Below are 20,344 nucleotides of genomic sequence, written 5' to 3' on the forward strand. Positions count from 1 at the left end.
ATGGACGCGCGCGGGGGCGGCGGGCGGCCCGGGGAGAGCCCGGGCGCGACCCCCGCGCCGGGGCCGCCGCCGCCGCCGCCGCCGCCGCCCGCGGCCCCCCAGCAGCAGCCGCAGCCGCCGCCACCACCCGCGCCCCCTCCGGGGCTCGGACCGGCGCCCCCTCAGCAGGCGCCCCGGACCGAGGCGGCGCCCCCGGAGGCAGCAGATGAGGGCGGCCCGCGGGCCCGGCTCCGCAGCCGAGACAGCTCTTGCGGCCGCCCCGGCACCCCGGGCGCCGCGAGCACGGCCAAGGGCAGCCCGAACGGCGAGTGCGGGCGCGGCGAGCCGCAGTGCAGCCCCGCGGGGTCCGAGGGCCCGGCGCGGGGTCCCAAGGTGTCGTTCTCGTGCCGCGGGGCAGCCCCGGGGCCCGGGCCGGGCTCGGGCGCCGGGCCCGGGCCGGCGGACGAGGCGGGCAGCGAGGAGGCGGGCCCGGCGGGGGAGTCGCGCGGCAGCCAGGCCAGCTTCATGCAGCGCCAGTTCGGCGCGCTCCTGCAGCCGGGCGTCAACAAGTTCTCGTTGCGGATGTTCGGCAGTCAGAAGGCCGTGGAGCGCGAGCAGGAGCGCGTTAAGTCAGCGGGGGCCTGGATCATCCACCCTTACAGCGACTTCAGGTACTGTCGCTCGGAGGGCCAGCCGGCCCGCGCGGAGGGGCACAAGGAACGGACGCGCGCGGAGGCCGTCCTGGGAGCGCTTTTGGAAGGGCGGGGCGGTGCGCCCCACGGGTGACCTCGGGCCCCCCTCAGTGACCTCGGGCGAGTCCGGGACCCGCCCCAGAAGGACCTGGGCGCCAAAGGCGCCGCCCTTGGAGGGGCGCTGGGAGTTGCACGCAGGCTCGTGCCGTGACCCTGGCGCGCCCCCTCCCACGCAACCTGACATTCCCCGCCCTTCGAGTGGGCGCACGTCACGGGCCGCAGGACCAGGGTCTGAGCGCAGAGGGGCGGAGAGGACAAATAGAGGGGAACGTGGGCGCCAGGGAGGCGGAGGAGCGGAAGGAAGGAGGAAGGAAGGGCGCCCGGGAAGGACGCGCCTCGTAGAGGCTGGCGGAGAAAGGGTTAAGTGGACACGCCGGATCCCACGGTCTCCACCTGCGCCCCACGCCGCAGAGAGGCGCGCCCCGGGTCCCTGGGCCTGGGTGTTGCGCGAGGAGTGGATGCTGAGCGTGCTGGTATCCCACGGCCGTTTCTTCTCAGCCTCATAAGCTCTGGCGGCCGGGTGGCGTGCCCAGGTGTCAGTGGTTGGGTTGTCGATGTGGAGCCGGCTGGTGCGTGGAAAGGCTCAGAGCGAGGCTGGAGCAGGGTCATGCCGCGTTTGTTTGCAGTTCCGTTCCTGGGCGTGCGCTGTGTGGCCTGCGAGTGAAAACGATGCCTGTCACTGCAGTCCGTGTGTGTGATCAAGAGCATGTGACTGCGGGGGACGGGGGTCCTGGGGGCGCAGGCCGAGCGCTCTGGGGGGTGTGTCTGCACGGCAGATCGCGGCTGTATGTTGGGGAGAGATGGTGTGTGTGTGTGTGTGTGTGTGTGTGTGTTTAGTGATGTGCCCCTGACTGGAGTGTGTGAGCTAGGGTGCACAGGGTCTGTGTGCCCCCCTCCGCTCGCCTACTGGCTGTGGCTCCCAGGGAGGATGCGGTTTCAGCACCACGGACAGCAGTCCGGAGGCCTGCGGATCCTGTCCTTCCGCGAGTCCTCTCCTTCCGCGAGTCTCGGGTCTCCCCTCCTCTGGAGTAGGAGGTCTTTTGCCCCTGGACTCCCAGAGCTGTGAAAAGGGGCTGCGGGACTCTCCCTTTCTCTGGACGGCTGGGGAAACGGAGGTCCAGGGACACAAGTCAGGGGTAGAGGCTGGAGGAAAGTCCATGATTCCAGCTCCTCACCCTTCAGACCCTCCTGGGAGGTGAGTGCAGCCTTGACTAGAGGTTTGGGTTTGCGGAGAGGCCAGGGGCAGAGGTCCCAGGGTCATGTCCTGATGGGGTGGTGGGGGGCGGGGGGGTGCCTCCAGATGGTCCCGACCTGCCTGGGGGCTTTGCATCCTTCTGTAGATGGTTCTGGTCTGTGAAATGGGGATGGACTTGACTTCCAGGGCTCTCTGGCCCACCTGGTCCCCCTATGAACCGGGGGCTAACACCAGCTGGCTGGAAAGCGATATGGGGGACATGTGGGCACCGGGAGGTAGCTGCAGAAAGTAGTCATTCCCCTGTCCCCTCCAGCACGTCGGTTTGCAGCTTCCCCAGGACAGTGGGTGGCCCAAGCTTCCTCTCAGCTGCAGAAGGGATGGTGGTGCTGGGAGAAGGAGCTGGATGTCCCCATCCTTCTGCCTGTCCTGCACAGTCATTTGTGTGTCCCTGGGCAGGTACATTGTAAACTGGGGGTGATCAATGGGGTGGGGGCGAGGGAAGGGGCATGTGTGGCCTGTAGCTGGGACAAGGTAAGCCAGTCAAGGTAAAAACCCTAAGATCCTGCCAAGTTGGAGTGCAGCTACCCCAAATTTACACACCAGGAGAGGGGCACAAAGAGGTAAATTCACTTGCCCAAAGCAACACAGCTAGTCCCAAGCCAGGTAGAATGGGGATTCACGCCTAGGGAGGCTGGCCTCTGAATCCGCACTTTGGATTGTCAGGCAAGCTGGTCTCTGGCCATGTCCTGTCCAGGCCAAGAAGAAACAAGAGGAACAAAGGCATCCTGTGTTCATGGGTGTGTGTTAGTTTTAAGAACCATTCATAGAGCAGCAGGGAGGGTCCTTGGGTCTGCTTGTCCACACTTGGCTCTGTCTGTGCTGATGACCTGATGGTGCAGACACTGTCCGCGCTGGTGCCCAGGTGAGCCCTGGACACGACTGAGAAGGGAAATGAGGCCAAGAGGCCAAGGCTCCCACACCAGCCCTAGGACCACTTCCTTGAGCAACAACTTTGTTCAGGTTGACCTGGCACCTGTCTGGCATGGACGACAGGACAATTCACGTTTGATGAGCTGGAACAGCTGCAGCCACGCCTCAGTCCAAGGACCACGAGGGCTTCCAGGGAGAGGGAGTGTCAGCAGAGGCCTCGGGGAGGAGGGCTCTTGGGGAAGGTGACCAGACCGAGGCTTGGAGAGAGGAGCACAAGGTCTGGAACAGGCTGCGGAGGGGCTGGGGAAGTCTGTAGTGAGGCTTGCAGTCCCTGTGTATAGCCTGGAGCCCTTCCCAGGCTTCCCTGCCTCAGTTTCCCCAAATTCAAGGTGTACCCCACTTCTCTTGATCCGATTTGTGCCTGCGCCACCTGTGCACTTGGAAGCGGCCTTTTCCCCCTTGATACATTTACCGGCCGCTCACACACTCCCCCACCATGGTTTCCTGGGGCCTGGCATGCAGGGGGGGCCAGGATGATTTGGGGAGCCCATTGAGGGGCCCATGTGGGTGCCAGGTGAGGCCGTGAGTCAGGTCATGAGCCCCATTTCCTGGCAGCTTAGGACCAGCCCCAACCCCTTCTGGCATGTCTTCACTTTTTCATGGGGCTGTGGGTAACCCTAGAGCTGGCGCCTGGATACAGTCTACGAGCGTCTGTGGGGTTGGGGAGGGGAAAAGCATGTTCCAGGAACAACAGGAAGCTCTCCCCTCTGGACCATCCACTCCTTCTGCCACTTTCTTCACCTCCTCGGATGGTGGTCACTTGGGGATCAAGGCAGCTGTGGTTGAGTGGGGGCCTGGGCATGTCTGGGATGGGGGGCCAGTGGCCTTATCTCCCCAGAAAGAGTATGGGCGGTGGCTTCCCAGAGCCTTTCATCCTGTTTCCAAGTCTGTAAGCTCCTCTGAGTTCTGACCTGAGTCTCTCCTGCTGCTCAATGTTCCCAAATTGTGTGCCACCAGAAGGCCTGGTTTTGCAGGGAAAAGAGAAGTGGGTCCCTTCCCTGGCCCTCAGCAGAGTTCAGACAAAGCCAGGTCCTGTGGATGCTGGCCTGTATCTGTGACACCCTAGGGGACCCCAAGAGCCTGGGGTGGTAGAGGACTGGCCTGAAGATCCAACAGGACTAGAGGCCTTCTCCTGCCCCAGATGGCCCTATGGATCAGTGGGAGATCAGGATGCGTCAGCTCATGAGAATAAGCCCTGAATTATCCCAGGGGTGGTGGGGGTGGGGTGGGGTGGGGAGGGTAGGCAAGACAGGAACGGGGCCCAGAGCTTCCCTGGTTCTGAATCCAGCACTCAGAGTTGGGGGCAGTGGACATACCCATTTCCCAGGTGGAAGACCTGTGGCCCAGGCCCACCCAGCAGGGAGGAAGGGAGCTTCATTGTCCCTATGGGGGGTCGGGACCCCTTGTCACTCTACGGGGTTCCTGCCTGAAGTTGGAGCTTCTGGTCCTTGAATTCCCTGCTTCAGATTGTCACACACCTATGCCCTGTGTCCACATCCAGGGCCTGGGCATGACCTGGGGGCTCAGGGGGAATGCTGGGAGAGTTTACTTTATATAAGCTAGCTTCCTCAGCTACTCACTTGCTCAGGAAAGACCCTGCTTCACTTCCCCCAAACACAGCGAGCACAGGCCACCCCACCTCCTGCCTGAACACCACCCTCCACCCCTTCCTGGCAGGGATGTTTGTCCTTCTTACTTTAAACTCACTCCGGCCATGGCCCCCACAGCCCCACAGAGCCCGGCTCCCACACCTCTCATCGCTTTTCACCTCCCTTTATGCCCCTGCTCCAGCCCCAGGCCTTCCAGCTGCCCAAAAGGCAAACTCCATGCTGGCTGTTCCCTGGGCCCAGGATGCAGTGCCCTGTACTTTGCCTAGTGGCCCTTCTCCATCTTCTGCCCACATGCCACTTCCTCCGAGAAGCCCTCCTGATTCATCCTAGCTAAAGCAGCCCCCCTGAAGCATCCCAGTCATTTTTCTGTCTGTGTGGAACATCCAGCTCCCCACCTGGGCTGGGGCCCCGAGGGACTGACAGGTTTGTCTGGTCACCACGTATCCCCCTGGCCTGGCACCCAGTTGGCCCCACAGTCTGCCCTGTCTTGGGATCACCCAAGAATCCTCCCCCGGGGAGTCTCCCTTTCCAGATCACTGACACCTGCCTGGGATCTGTAACTCATGTCCAAGGGCTCAGGCCCTAATCCTCCACCACCCCCCCTTCCACCCCTCCAGGCTCATCCTTAATTGCAGATCTCCAGCCCCTAATCCCCTGGGATTTGCCTGATCTGATCCATAATTCCTAGACTGCCTCCTGCCCAGTTCTTGGTTCTCCAACCTGGAACGGAGGGAGCTGCTGCCCTTGTTCACCATGTCCATGGCCACCAGCTTCAGGCTCCTGGGACGCCCCTGCCGGCCCCTTGCCTAGTCCTGCCTGCCCGGTCCTGGAAGCACAGGCTGCTTGTCCAGTTTCCAGAGTTGAAGGGAGGGGCCTGGAGCACTGGAGATAGGAGGGTGATCACGTGGTCCCCAGCTCTGGTCCTGAGGTCTGACTGCCTGGCTTCCATCACTTAACTGTTTCCAGCCTCGGTTTCTCCATCTGCACAGAGAAAGGCCGGAGAGCTGCTGGAGTAGGTGCTGGGCTCCCGGTGGGCCCCACTGACATCAGAACCACCTGGGAGAGGGTTCTGAGTGCTCCTGTTCACAGAGTGCTGGGGTCATTGTGCTGAGCCCCCCACTTCCTGCCTGGGAGCCCTGGCCTTGCTGTCTTTCAGGACCCAGTTCCTATCTGGGCACAGGTGGGAACCAGGGCCTGAGTGTTTTCTCATGGGGTCTGTTTGTTCGGGAGGACTTCTCAGTACAGGGTTTACTTACCATCCCCAAAGACCCTGGGTAACTGAGGTAGCTGTGACCCCAGACCCTGAAGCCCTGACCTTGTCCTGGGAGTTCTTGGGGTCCTGGGGTGTTCCCTGGGTCCTGGTGGGAGGGGTCTCTGGGTCCCAAGGGTCCCTGGGTCCCAGGGAGTCTCTAGGTCCTGGGGGATGTCTCTGGGTCTCAGGGGTCTCTGAGTCCTGGGGATACTGGGAGGTATCTGGGTCCTGGGGGAGGTCTCTGAGTCCTGAGGAGTCTCTGGATCCCAGGGTGGGTCCATGAGTTCTGGGGAGGACATCTCTGGGTCATGGGAGGGCATCTCTGGGTCTTTGGAGGTCTCTGAGATGGCCTACTGTAGGAGGGGCTGCCGGGATTGGGCAGATAAGGCATGGAGGCTCAGAAGAGAGTGATCAGCCCTGGGGCTGCACAGCCCAAGGGGGCAGGCAGGCCCAGGAGAGGTGGAGGTACAGGCGAGGGGGGCCTGGAACCTATACCCCAGGCCTCAGTCCCCTCCTCCTGCCCACCTTCCAGGAGGACCACGTTGGCTGAAGGAGATGAGGCTGAGACCCTGGGCAACCAGGGATAGTTCCCAGTGACCAAGGGGCACTGGCCAGGGCTCAGGCCTGCAGGTGGAGATCCTGGCAGTGTGGGCAGTAGACAGGACAGGCCCAGGGGTGGCAGGCTGGCTCTCAAGTCTCTGACCCCGCATCCCAAGGCTGGGCCACCTCTCTGGTCTGTCAGTGGGGAAGTGTGGTGTCTGCCCACACCTGCCCCCCTGCCCACACCTGCCCCCCTACCCACACCCTGACTGCAGAACAAAAGGAGAGAACGTCTGTGATGTGTCACCTGGGGAGGGGAAGCACTTCTGCTTCTGGCCATTTAGACTTTCTGCCCCACCCTGGTGATTTCTAGGCCCCCCAATTTAGACTGTTTCTAACCCCCTCTCATGGGTTTCTGGGCTCTCTGGAGGTTTCTTCTTCACTGGCCTTCAGTTACTCTTTCCTACTTGCTTTGTCCTCAGGCATAAGCCCTTCAACCCCAAAACTGGGGCTGGGGGAGAAGGTCTCAATTCAGAAAGCGGGGAGTTAGGAGCTTTGCTGTGGACATGCTGGGGGTGGAGGTAGGGAGCAGGCAGGTGAGGCCCCTCAGTCAGGTTGGGGCTGGGGTCCTGGGGGTCTCAAGGCTGAGTAGATGATGCAGATCAGAGGTCTGAGCCCTACATCTGCTCTAGATTTATGTAAAGAAGGCCTTGAACTTGGAGCAGTCCTTTGTTCTGCCCTTATCACTCACCCCAGATCATGTTGACACTTTCATCTCTAAAGGTCTCCATCTATCTCCACCCCAAGGTGGGTTTCCCAGCTGGAGTCCCCACAGCCACTGGAAGAAGCCCTCAGCACGTGTGGGTGGACAGGGCCAGGTGACCCTCAAACCCTGCCTTTCCCTGGGCTCCTCCCAAACAGACAGAAGAAGAGACTGAGGTTCCCAGGGGCTGGAGGGACTTGCCAAGGTCACACTTGCCAGTGGGCAGGAGCCCAGACCTGGCTGTTGTCACCACCGTTTTGGACTTTGGGTCCTTTCCAGGCTTGGCTCTCGCAGACCAGGCTGCTGTGAACATCTTGTTACAAATCACTTTTTAATTTTTTTCTCTTCCTCTTGGATGATTTCCTTGGGATCAGTTCCCCGAAGTGGAAGGCCTGGGTTACTGGGCAGGTGAGGTGCTATGCTGCTGCTGCTGCTGCTAAGTCGCTTCAGTCGTGTCCAACTTTGTGCGACCCCATAGACGGCAGCCCACCAGGCTTCCTCTTCCCTAACAGGGCTGCTCCCGAGAGAACCAACCCACTGCGTCTCCCAAATCAGGGTGCTCACTGTAGTCAGGTCAGCACTGCTGTTTATACCTTTCTGTTAGTTTGTGCTAATTTGGGAGAGTCCCTCCAGCCCCTGGGAACCTCAGTCTCTTTTTCTGTCTGAGGGAGGTCCAGGAAGTGGCAGGCTTTGAGGGTTCCTCAGCCCTGTCCTGCCTGCATACACTAGAATCTTCTCCAAGAGGACGTGGGGACTCTGGCCATGATGGGGAGGGCGCCTGGCCTACCAGATGGCCCAGGACACCCACCTCAGGGTGGGCGTCTCTCCCTGCACTGTGAGAGGCAAAATCAAACAAAGGACTCTGTTCTGAATTTTAGACCATCCTTTGTCTGAATCTTGACAGGGAGTGTGGCCTCAGACCCCGATCTGGGGCATCCCTTCATCGCTAAGATCCTGGTCCTCGGTGTTCTCTTGTATACATGTGTTAACATAAATACAACATAGCATTTGGCCTTTAACCATTTAAAAGCGTACAGTCAAGTGACATTAAGTACATTCACAATGTTGCTCTATCACCACCTTTCATCCTTGCCAGAACATTTTCATCTTCCCAAACAGAAACTCCCCAGCCTCTGACAACCAGGAACCCACTCTCTGTGTCTGTGTATCTGCCTGTTCTGGACGTTTCCCATCAGTGGAATCACACCCCACGTGTCCTCCTGTGTCTGCTTCTCTCACTGAGCACCATGTTCTCAGGGTCCATTCACGTGGTAGCGAATATCAGGGCTTCTCCCCTTTTTGTGGCTGAGTGATGCTCCCATGTGTGGAGGGAACACATTATGTTTATCCACTGATGGATGCGTGGATTGTTTCCAATTCTGGCCACTGTAAGTCATGCCATGGTGGACACTGGTGTACAAGAGTCTGTTTGAATACCTGCTTTCCATCCTTGGGTGTAGGTCCAGGACCCATGTGGAATTGCCAGGCCACATGGTAACTTTAACTTTCTGCAGCGCTGGACAGTTTCGCATCAAGTAGTTTTGATTCCTGTTTGTTGCAGGGCTGGGCATCTTTCCATGTGGCCTTTGCTGCGTCCATCTGTCCTCACGGGTGAATGTTGAACTCAGGACACGGTGCCCGGCTGTTGATAGATTTATTCCTCAAATGACAGGCCGTTTCGCAAGAGCATAGCATTCCCAGGTGGAATTCTGGAATTGACCTCAGGCACACATTATCAGTCCTGGGTGTGTGGGTCTGGCAGCAGAAGCAACCAGTCATCCCATTTTTAGGCATATTTATCACATGAAACATCCAAGCCTGGCCAAGTTGGGTCACTCAGGTTCCTCTGTTGCCTGGCCCTGTGCTCTGCCTGCCAGGCCTTCCTCTTCCTTTCTCCCTGCCCCTGGGGCACCCCAGCCTCTTCCCTGTCTCCAGCGCCTCCCCTCCGCCCCCCGCCCCGTACCCTGAGCACTTTCAGAAATGGAGGGATAGCCAGTGACCCCTGCTCAACCTTCTGGTGCCCTACGGGGAAACCCAGTGGGGGTGGGGGTCCTGCACTCTGTCTGGCACCCATCCCATACCTGCAGCCACCGCCCAACCACCCAACACTCCTGGAGCCAATCCCCACCCCACCCCTCCAGTTTCTCCCTTGTCTCCTCCCTCCCTGCTCAGCCTTACTTCCTTTGGCACGCCAACCTTATGCCAGGCACATCGGACCTTTTTGGTCCCAGGAAACATTTAGTCAATTTTTGAGTGGCTATTCTAGGTCTCTGACTTCTTCAAAGAAAGACGGTCACGCTGGGCCTGTGAGAGGAACCGGGCTGGAGGAGTCCAGGCAGCAGTAGAGTGCAATCTGGGATGTGGGAGGGCTTCCTGGAGGCAAGGTCCACACTAGCCCTGTGTGCTAAGTCGCTTTAGTCATTTCCTATTCTTTGCAACCCCATGGACTATAACCCTCCAGGCTCCTCGATCCATGGGATTCTCCAGGCAAGAATACTGCCCTCCTCCAGGGGATCTTCCCAATCTAAGGATCGAACCTGTGTCTCTCACATCCCCTGCATTGGCAGGAAGGTTCTTTACCACTAGCGCCATCTGGGAAGCCCTCACCAACTATGACCCGGGGTGGGGGCAAATTGTCAGCTTCGCTGGAGTATGCGAGTTCTGGGCTGGTCTTCAATGGTACCTGCGTGCACAATGGGCCAGGCAGAAGCGCTCAGAGGAGGGCCCCACACAAAGGCAGAGTCGTGACTCATTGCACCTCGCCCCCAGGTTCTACTGGGACTTCACCATGCTGCTCTTCATGGTGGGAAACCTCATCATCATCCCCGTGGGCATCACCTTCTTCAAGGACGAGACCACGGCCCCATGGATTGTGTTCAATGTTGTCTCGGACACATTCTTCCTCATGGACCTGGTGCTGAACTTCCGCACGGGCATTGTGATCGAGGACAACACGGAGATCATCCTGGACCCCGAGAAGATCAAGAAGAAGTACCTGCGCACGTGGTTCGTGGTGGACTTCGTATCCTCCATCCCCGTGGACTACATCTTCCTCATCGTGGAGAAAGGCATCGACTCTGAGGTCTACAAGACGGCCCGCGCCCTGCGCATCGTGCGCTTCACCAAGATCCTCAGCCTGCTGCGCCTGCTCCGCTTGTCGCGCCTCATCCGCTACATCCATCAGTGGGAGGAGGTGAGTGGCTGCGCGTGGGCGCAGGGGCGGGGCCAAGGGCATGGGCGGGGTTTTGCGGGGCTGGTGGGCAGGGCCTGTGGGGCTGGGGCACAGAGGCAAGGGTGGGGTCAGTGGGGTCGTAATGGGCTGGAACTGGGCTGGGATGTAGGGGCAGGGTTGTGATGGGCGAGGGGGTGGTGATGGGTGAGGATGCCGTTGTGATGGGACCAGGCGATGGCTACAGGAGGCACCGGCAACAAAAAGGCCGGGCCATGATGGGAGACCCTTGGCGGGGGGTGCTGCAGGGTCCAGGGGCGTACTACAATGAGAAGACAGGCGGGATTAGACACACAAGAGTAGCGGTGTCACTTGAGTACACTGGGCGGAGTTACAGGAGCTGCGGAGACGGGCCTGGGAAACACGGGTGGAACCTGGGCGGATTGGGGGCGGGGAGCTAGGGGCGTGGCCACAGGAGCCCCTACCTGCTGGGGAGTGGGGTCACAGAAAGCACTGCATGAATCCTTGACACATCTGCAGCCCTTCCTTCATTCTGCCCTGTGAGAGGCAGACTTCACAGCCCTGTTGGCAATGGGGAAACTGAGGCCCCAAGAAGTGAAGTCTTGACCCTCTCTCCCAAGTTCAGACCCACTTCTGGACTCAGTGTGACCTGACTTCTGCAACCCTTGGCCACCATACGGGCTCAGTCACCAGCACTTTCCAGGACGGCGACAGGCTGCCAGGGGGGGTGTCGGTGGGGACTGGGTCACTGGAAGAGGCAGTGGTCCTCAGAGAGGACACTGGGTGGCTGGCCAGGCAGAGATTTGGTGCCTGGGTGGCAGGCTGGTAAGGGGCCACGTTCTCTAGTCTAGGGCACTTCATTACCTTGAAAGGCCTATGGGGAGTGGGGGCTACAAGGAGGTAAGGGCTGCCCCTCGTGGGGGACTGTGTCTTCCCACTGCTGGAGCATGAGTAACCATGGGTCTGCTGGACGCTCACGTGAGCTGCCCTGCCTCGCCCCTAGATCTTCCACATGACCTACGACCTGGCGAGCGCCGTCATGCGCATCTGCAACCTCATCAGCATGATGCTGCTCCTCTGCCACTGGGATGGCTGCCTGCAGTTCCTGGTGCCCATGCTTCAGGACTTCCCACGCAACTGCTGGGTCTCCATCAACGGCATGGTGGTGAGCCCCGCGCTCGTGTCCCCCCTGCGTGCCTGGAGCACAGGGCACCTGAAACCCTCTCTGGTGGTGAGCGCTCCGCTGGGCTGCTGTCCCAGTTGGAGCCTTGCAGGTCCAGAACTATGGAGATCCTTTGCCGTTTGAGGGCAGTAGAGCTGCTTTTGTCCCCCTCTCCCCTCTAGAAATCACGTCATCTGCTTATTGTGTTTTGTGATCCATTCCACTTTTATTTGCACGCATTTGTGTGCATGCTGTTGCTTAGTCATGTCTCTTTTCGACCCCCTGGAGTGCAGCCCACCAGGCTCCTCTGTCCGTGGGATTCTCCAGGCAAGAATACTGGAATGGGTTGCCATTTTCTCAAGGGGATTTTCCAAATCCAAGGATCAAACCCGCATCTCCTGCATTGGCAGGCAGACTCTTTCCCACTGACCCACCTGGGAAGCCCATTTTATTTGCACCCGTGTGTTTAAATGACAATTTTATCATAGTCCTCAAATGGGAAAGTGGTATCATCGGTCTTGAGAAGTAATAAATTGGGAGATTCAGGAGCACCTATTGCATTCTGGCTGAGACTGTTAACAAGTCTTTCTCCCGCTGGGGTGCATTTGGGGCACAGGGCAGGTGGGCATTAATGGGCGGGAGCAGTGGAGGGGAAAACCCTTGGGCGCCCAGCCCAGCGCCTGGCACAGCTGCCTGGCTGAGGCAGCTCATTGTCTGGCCGGACACCCGGGCATGTGGTCCTGTTTCCTGAACGGGGCCTGCTGCCCCTCCCCGCTGGTTCAACTGAGGACTGGCAGGGGGTGGTGGGTTTCTTCCTGGTCCTGTCTGATGCCTCTTCCACCCTGCCCCTCTGATCAGTTCAGTGTCCTCAGCTCACTGTCCCCAGGACTTCCCCATTCTTTGGCCTCAAAGACACTCATCAGAAGTTGTAAAGTGGTGAGGGCTCTTGAACACCCAGGGCTGGACTCTAGCTGCTCGGAGCCTGTTTCCCCAGGAATGAAGTGGGGAGGTGGCTTCACGCCGGCCCTCTGCTGAGTTGCTGTAACGTGTACACATCACGTTGGCTGCCTGAATCTAGTTCCCCTTGGTTGACTCTGGACACAGGGAGCTGGATGCCTGGGGAAGGGTGGGCAGGCAGGGCCCTGGGAGGGGGGGGGGGCGGTTGTCAAGAGGCTCCCTGGGGACTGTGAGCCCCTGCCCACCACCCACCCTTGGACTTGCAGAACCACTCATGGAGCGAGCTCTACTCCTTCGCACTGTTCAAGGCCATGAGCCACATGCTGTGCATCGGGTACGGGCGGCAGGCGCCAGAAAGCATGACGGACATCTGGCTGACCATGCTGAGCATGATCGTGGGTGCCACCTGCTACGCCATGTTCATTGGCCACGCCACCGCCCTCATCCAGTCGCTGGACTCCTCAAGGCGCCAGTACCAGGAGAAGGTCTGAGGGGGGAGGAACTGCCGAGGGTATGGGGTTCACCCCACATCCCTCCAGCTCCATGCATTGTGCTCAGGATGGAGGCCAGAGGGGTAGAGGGGATGGGGACCTCAAAAGGGTCTGTGGCTGTGATCAAGACTGAACACCCCCCTGCCTTGGTAGGGGGAGCAGCTCACAGGACAGTGAGAAAGCTCAGAGCCCTGAGGAAGAAGTCTAGAGGGGACACGGGGGCCGATGAAGGGGAAAGGACAGGGCCAGGAGACCCCTTGGTGAGGGGTGTCTCTGGGCTGTCCCAGGAAGGGTGGGGGTGCTGGGGTTGCTCAAGGACACAAGGGAGGCCTCTGGGAAGCAAGGATGTCCTGGGACTTGGCCTCCCTGGGGCCAGTCCAACGTGGCCCCATAGACCAGCACTTCCTGGAGGTCAGCTTCAGTCTTTTGCCTCAGTTTCCCCTCCCTCGGGCCAAGGGTGGCCCAGTTCCCCAAACCCTGCCCCACTGTCCCTGTACTGCTACCCCAGGGCTGGCCTTGGCCCAGCAGCTGCCGCACCCCCAGCAGTGGCCCAGCAGTCAGGTCGGCCGGGTCAGCTGGGCCTGGTGCCAGGCGCCCCGGCTGTCCGGAAGCCACCAGCCTCTCACCCAAACACGAGCTGGTGCCGCCACCCGCCCGCCGTCACGGGTTCCGCTGAGCTCAGGACAGCTGTGGCTGGGCGGGGCTAGCGCGGAAGCGGGGCCCGAGCTCCCCTGGGGGTGCCACCCTGGGGACAGTAGGGCCTGGCACCCTTCACTGGTGCCCTTGCCCCCAGCCCTGTTCAGGATGGGCTGGGCTGGCGATTTCTAAAAAGATCATCGAGGAGGGGGCCACCAAAGGGTCAGAGGCGGTGGGAGGGGTTGCCAGAAGATATTCAGGACACAGGAGTTAACTTTTACTGCCAGGGTTAAACTTATCGGGGGCATTTTAGCCGTTCATCTGAAATTCAGATTCCCTGAGTGTCCCATGTTGTCATGGTCATAAGCTGAGGCCCACTCAGGCTGGGGCTCTGGAGCAGACACTGCTGACCCGGGCCCCCCCATCCTGTTACAGTACAAGCAAGTGGAGCAGTACATGTCCTTCCACAAGCTGCCAGCCGACTTCCGCCAGAAGATCCACGACTACTACGAGCACCGCTACCAGGGCAAGATGTTCGACGAGGACAGCATCCTGGGCGAGCTCAACGGGCCCCTGAGGGAGGTAGGGGGTTCTGAGAGAAGTTAGCTCCTGGTGATCTGTATTTGATCTTTACTTAGACATTTACATCAAGTTAAACTGGCAAAACTGGATATAGGCAGAAAATAGCCATCTTCTGTCCTGTCCCTCCACAGGGTTCCTCCGGCTCTCCATCCATTTTGTTACAAAACCATGGACGCCTGTGGGCCTCCAGGTGTCCGCACTCCCAGTGCCCCCTCTCTGAGCCCCTCCTTCGCATTGAGGGAGGAGCTCGTGGTGCCCAGAGAGGCGAGGGAGGGGCGCACCCTTCGATCCCTCTGAGGGTGACACAAGGGACGCCCTGGGAGATGGTTCCCAAATGCTCAGTGAGAGGTGTGCCCCAAGGAGCTACACTCAGGTGCATTCTCTTCTTTTGGGAGAGTTTTCCTGTGATCAAGGGCTTGTTTATTTGTGTTTCTGTGAATTGTCCGTAACTTTTGTTTTCCTTCGGAACTTTTGGCCTTTTTTAGAAAATCTTATTTTTAATTGAAGTATAGTTGATCCTCTGGGAAGATCCCCTGGAGGAGGCCACAGCAACCCACTCCAGTATACTTGCCTAGAGAATCCACAGAGGAGCCTGGTGGGCTACAGTCCATGGGGCTGCAAAGAGTCAGACACTACTGAAGCAACTTAGCACAGTACACAGTTGATTTATAATGCTGTCAGTTTCTGGTGTACAGCAGTGACTCATCTATCTATACACACTTTTATAGATTCTTTTCCATTATGGTTTATTACAGGTTAAGAGCCTTCTGTGCTACATAGTAGGACCGTTATCTATTTTACATATAATATCTGCTAATCCCAAACTCTTCAATTACCTACCCCTTTCCCCTCTGGTCACTGTTTTGTTTTTGGCCAAACCATGAGGCTGCCAGATGGTTCCTCAACTAAGGATCAACCCAAATCTGGGCCCTTGGCAGTGACAGCGTCGAGTCCTAGTCACTGGACCTGCCAGGGAATTCCCTAAAAACCTGGAGGACTTTACCTCTTGGTGATGTAGATTTCCACCCCGTGACCATTTGTCTTTTTTGAGATTTTTTTCTGACATGGACCATTTTTAGTCGTCCTTGAATTTATTACACTATTGCTTCTGTGTTACGTTTTGGTTTTCTGGCCACAAGGTGTGTGGGATCTTGGCTTCCTAACCAGGGGTTGAATCTGCTGCAGCCCTGCATCAGAAGGTGAAATCTTAACCACTGGACTGCCAGGGAAGTCCCACCATTTGTCTTTAAACCTTGCTGATTGTGGTTTCTCCCCCATGTGGAATTTTTATGCTCTTTACATCAGGTACTCTGTGTATGCTTGCTGTGTACAACAGGTATTCCATGTATGCTTGCTGCATACAGCAGGTGCTCAAACCTGACTGCTGCACACAAGTCTTCAATATCTCCTCTCTGTGTATAGCAGGCATGCAGTATACATGCTCACTCTACAAAGCAGGTACCTAACACCTGCCTGCTATACACCTAGGTTTTAGAGAAATTCTCCTGTGTCTTCTTCCGATATGTGTAGTCTGTTTTGCATGTGGATCCCTGATGCCTTTGGAACCTGTCCTGGAACTGGTGTGAGGAAGGGTCCAGGCTCTCCTGCTGCGGGGCTGCACCCTCAGGCTCTGGGTGAACCGCCCTTGTGCTTGGTCTGTTTCTGGACTTTTCATCTGGCCCACAGGCCTGTCTGCTTTGTGTGCACCAAACCCACACTGTTTGTATCACAAGTTTTCAGTGTGTTTTGGTGCCCTGGAGGCTGAGTCCTCTGCTCTCTTTTATTTTGGGCTAAGCTGGGTCTTTGTTGCTACACAGGCTTTTCTCTAGTTGCGGTGTGCAGGCTTCTCATTGTGGTGGCTTCTCTTGTTTCAGAGCACAGGCTCTAGGGTGTGTAGGCTTCTCATTGCAGTGTCTTGTTTCCTGGACACAGGCTCTAGAGTGTGCGGGCTTCAGTAGTTGCGGCACACAGGCTCAGTAGCTGCGGTTCCCGGGCTCTAGAGCACAGGCTCAGCAGTTGCGGTACACTGGCTTAGCTGCTCCGTGGCATGTGGGATCTTCCCCAATCAGGGATCCAAGCTGTGGCTCCTGCATTGGCAGGCAGATTCTTTACCAACTGAGTCACCAGGAAAGCCCCCTGCTCTTCTTTAGTCATGGGTTTCCTGATGTTTCTGCTTGTGTATTCTGAGTGAACAACCCTGGTTGTTAAGAAGCGAGCCAGGCAGCATTTCCACAGGCTGTGCACTGTGGCCCTACCCAGGGAGAAAGGGTGTCTCCTGTGTCAGAGATGGTAAGCGGCATGTGTTCATGGCTCTTCTGTGCCTTTGGGGGGTTTCAGTGCATCTTCATGTAGGGTTGGACGTGTCTTGTTAAACTCATGCCGCGCCACCTCATGTAGCTCTTTATCTGGGTGGATACAGGGTCTTCTCACGCATTGCATCTTCTTTGGAGTGGCTTTGTTTGTACAAAAAGCTGGGTTTTCTCTTTATGGTAAGCACTCCTTCTTATTGAAATGTACCTTAGAGAAAAGTGCCCCTCCTGTCATCAGGGCTCACCTGATGGACATTCTATCAAGTAAAATCCGCACTTAACCCCTACACAGATCAAACATGAAATCTTCCCATCCCCCAAAGCTTCTCCACCAAAGATAAATGGTACCCTGTCTTCTACACCATGCATTCACTTTAAGACTCTTGGTTTTCATGTTGTTTTTTAAAAATCACTTGCTATTTTGACTAACTTCCCTTGTTATAGTTTTCCATTGACTCTTTTGGGTTTTTCAGGCAGTCCTATTAATAGAAAGAGTAAAGAGATAATTTTACTTTTTCCTTTCCAGTTCTTATAATGCTGGAATGCTTTCCCATGTCTAACAGCATCGACCAGTGTTGCCAACACAGAGTTAAACAGTAGGGAATCTTTCCCTGATCCTGTCCTTGGCAAAACTGCCTATTAAGATGCTGGTCTTTGGGCTGAAGTGTACAACTGCTTTCACAGACGGAGAATTTGAGAGGTGCAACCTCCAAAAGGAAGATAAGATGAGGAAGCCTGACACTGTCCCCCTCCCACCCCCACAGGAGATCGTCAACTTCAACTGCCGGAAACTGGTGGCCTCCATGCCACTGTTCGCCAATGCTGACCCCAACTTCGTCACAGCCATGCTGACCAAGCTCAAGTTTGAGGTCTTCCAGCCAGGCGACTACATCATCCGTGAGGGCACCATTGGCAAGAAGATGTACTTCATCCAACACGGCGTGGTCAGTGTGCTTACCAAGGGCAACAAGGAGATGAAGTTGTCTGATGGCTCCTACTTCGGGGGTGAGTGTTGGTGGGGAGCCAGAGGCCAGGGTGGCAAGCTTAGGGGCACAGGTGCAGCAGGAAGGACCCCAGATTGGGTGAGGGGAGCTGGGGTGCTCCGCTGGCTGGAAGGGCCCTGGGGGATGGCCCAGCAGTGAGGCCGCCACCCCTGGCCACACGCAGAGATCTGCCTGCTGACACGGGGCCGGCGCACGGCGAGCGTGCGGGCCGACACCTACTGCCGCCTCTACTCGCTGAGTGTGGACAACTTCAATGAGGTGCTGGAGGAGTACCCCATGATGAGGCGGGCCTTTGAGACAGTCGCCATTGACCGCCTGGATCGCATTGGTGAGTGGACACAGCGGTCAGCCTCAGTGGCCGCCCAGCAGGGACAGTCTGGGGGGTGGTGGTGCTATGGCCTAGCTGACCCTTAGGGCCTCTTCTCTGGTCTTGGGACCAGATTTCCCAACCCATTTTCTCCCTTGACTAAATACAGCCTGGCTTTCCCAAGGAAGAGGAAATTTCTGCTCAGCAGGCAAGTATTTGAGAACCTGCTGTGTGCCAGGAGGTGACAATGTGGCCCCTGAGGAGGATGTGGCAGCCACCCTCAGGCTTGTCACAGAGGAGAGGTGTGGGGGCAGGGAGCTTCCTTGTGATTCCAAGCAGAGACCCAGATGAGTAGGTGTTACCAGTAGAAAGACAGAGGGCATGACCTGGGAGTGGACACAGCATGTGCCAAGGCCCTGAGGTGGGAAAGGGGCCTAGATTACCTGGAGTCAGGGAAGCTGGGAGGAGGGAGGCTTGAGAGGGGTGGGCAGGCACAAGAGCCCTAGTGGGTGGTAGAGGAAAGCATATGGACTGTAGATCAGAAGCAACAGGGAGCTATGGATGATTCTAGGCAGGGGAGGACCTGATCAGATGTGTATCCTATGAGGCTGTGTGTATACAGGAGGACTCTGGGAGCCTGGCCTGTGTGTGTGTTGGGGGGTGTCCTGGGGAACCGGGGAGAGGCAGTGGAAGGGGTAATCTCAGAAATGGCTGAGCACTAGCTGAAGACTAGATGCAGGAGTCAGGGAGGCCCTTGGTACCGTGTGTGGGAACAGACACAATGAATGGCTGCAGGACCAAGAGAGGGTGTGAGGGGAGGAGAGCCAACAGAAAGAGGACTTCCCAGGATACAGAAAAAATACTCAGTATGTTTATAGACAACAAGCACATACAATGTAGCTCTATACAATAGGTGCTTAACATATGTACCATGTACAGTAAGTGCTCAACAGCAGCTTGCTACATATACCATAGACCTTCAGCATGTTGAAGGCAGCGCGCAAGGCACACCACGGGAATTCCTGACTGTGTACAAGCAGGAATTCCACATGTTAGCTACACATAAAGGTGCCTGCTTCCTGCTTTCTGTATACAGTAGGTGCACAATTTCAGCTTCTTATACGCAGCAGATACTGGAATCTGCTCACGCTGGCTGTGCAGTCAGGGTCCAATACCTGCTTGCTGGGCACACCAGGCACTAGGACACTGGCCTACTGGTTGGAGGAGGCGCCCAGGCATGCCTGCTGTGCAGAGGCTGGCACCTCTGACACCTCCCCCCGCCCCGCCCCCAGGCAAGAAGAACTCCATCCTGCTACACAAGGTGCAGCACGACCTCAACTCTGGCGTGTTTAACAACCAGGAGAACGCCATCATCCAGGAGATTGTCAAGTATGACCGCGAGATGGTGCAGCAGGCCGAGCTGGGCCAGCGTGTCGGCCTCTTCCCACCACCACCGCCACCTCCACAGGGCACCTCAGCCATCGCCACGCTGCAGCAGGCCGTGGCCATGAGCTTCTGCCCACAAGTCGCACGCCCGCTTGTTGGGCCCCTGGCACTCGGCTCGCCGCGCCTCGTGCGCCGCCTGCCCCCGGGGCCCGCGCCCACTGTTGCCACTGCTGCCGCCTCGCCTGGACCCGCCCCCGCAGCCAGTCCCCCTGGCGCGCCTGCCAGCCCCAGGGCACCGCGGACCTCGCCCTTCAGTGGCGCACCCGGCTCCCCTGCTGCGCCCCGCGCTGGGCCTGCGCTACCTGCGCGGCGCCTAAGCCGCGCCTCGCGCCCGCTGTCTGCCTCGCAGCCCTCGCTGCCCCACGGCGCACCCGGCCCCGCGGCCACGGCGCGACCGGCCAGCAGCTCCACGCCGCGCCTGGGGCCCACGCCCGCCACCCGGGTCGCAGCGCCTAGCCCGGACCGAAGGGACTCAGCCTCGCCCTCACCGGGCACCACCGGCGGACCCGACCCGCTGGACTCCGCGCGCTCACGCCTTTCGTCCAACTTGTGACCCTCACGCGCCGCCCCGAAATGGGGCGGGGCCGTCACCCAGACCAAAGCCATGCCATTGCGCAGCCCGGGCCGCCTGCCCCAGAAGCCATAGAGGAGATGTAGGTAGTTGTAGTCGGACGGGCGGCCCGGGCAGGTGGGAACAGCCCCCACCGTGCCCCATCCCCCCATCGCCCTGCGCCCACCCACATCGCCCCTGCCCCCAGCAGCCGCGCACGGGCGAGGGGGCTCCCTTCACCTCGGTGCCTCAGTTCCCCCAACTGTGAAGGGGGGACGGGCTGGCCGCGGCCGAGGGGAGAGGGCCGGGGAGGCTGCCCGCGCCCGCCCTCTGACGAGGATTGGTTTCTAAGTGCAATACTTGGCCTGCCGGCTTCCCGCTGCCTCCGTTGGGCTCATGCAATAACCAGCCCAGTCCCTGTCCAGGCGCATCCGCGGTGACCTCCCCGGAGCGGGCACACCCTTCTCCCTCCAGCGCCCCGGCGTGAGGGTGAGGCCGGGGGTCCCCGCCGTCGTGATGAATGTACTGACGAGCTGAGGCAGCAGCGCCCACCGCACCCCCCACGCCCCACTAACTCCCACACCCCCATTCCGCGCAATAAACAACAGCATTGGCGCCCAGCCTGCCGC

The 20,344-nt window shown here is 58.5% G+C and overlaps 1 protein-coding gene across 1 annotated transcript; it reads left to right on the forward strand.

The window, feature by feature from the left end:
• HCN2 (hyperpolarization activated cyclic nucleotide gated potassium and sodium channel 2) lies at positions 1-20,335 on the forward strand. Its single transcript, XM_055552662.1, has 8 exons — positions 1-650; positions 9,851-10,274; positions 11,275-11,436; positions 12,657-12,875; positions 13,953-14,099; positions 17,173-17,413; positions 17,576-17,740; positions 19,012-20,335. The coding sequence occupies exons 1-8, from the start codon at positions 1-3 to the stop codon at positions 19,716-19,718; spliced, it is 2,715 nt and encodes a 904-aa protein (XP_055408637.1). The 3' UTR covers positions 19,719-20,335.
• Positions 20,336-20,344: the final 9 nt, after the last annotated feature.

Source organism: Bubalus kerabau, chromosome 1 (genome assembly GCF_029407905.1).
Source record: "Bubalus kerabau isolate K-KA32 ecotype Philippines breed swamp buffalo chromosome 1, PCC_UOA_SB_1v2, whole genome shotgun sequence".
NCBI lineage: Eukaryota > Metazoa > Chordata > Mammalia > Artiodactyla > Bovidae > Bubalus > Bubalus kerabau.

Excerpts from the sequence above, each read along its gene's own strand:
- HCN2 (XM_055552662.1), top strand. The coding sequence starts at position 1 with ATGGACGCGCGCGGGGGCGGCGGGCGGCCCGGGGAGAGCCCGGGCGCG. Across the intron at positions 651-9,850 it reads CACCCTTACAGCGACTTCAG|GTTCTACTGGGACTTCACCA; the intron begins GTACTGTCGCTC and ends CCTCGCCCCCAG. Across the intron at positions 10,275-11,274 it reads ACATCCATCAGTGGGAGGAG|ATCTTCCACATGACCTACGA; the intron begins GTGAGTGGCTGC and ends CCTCGCCCCTAG.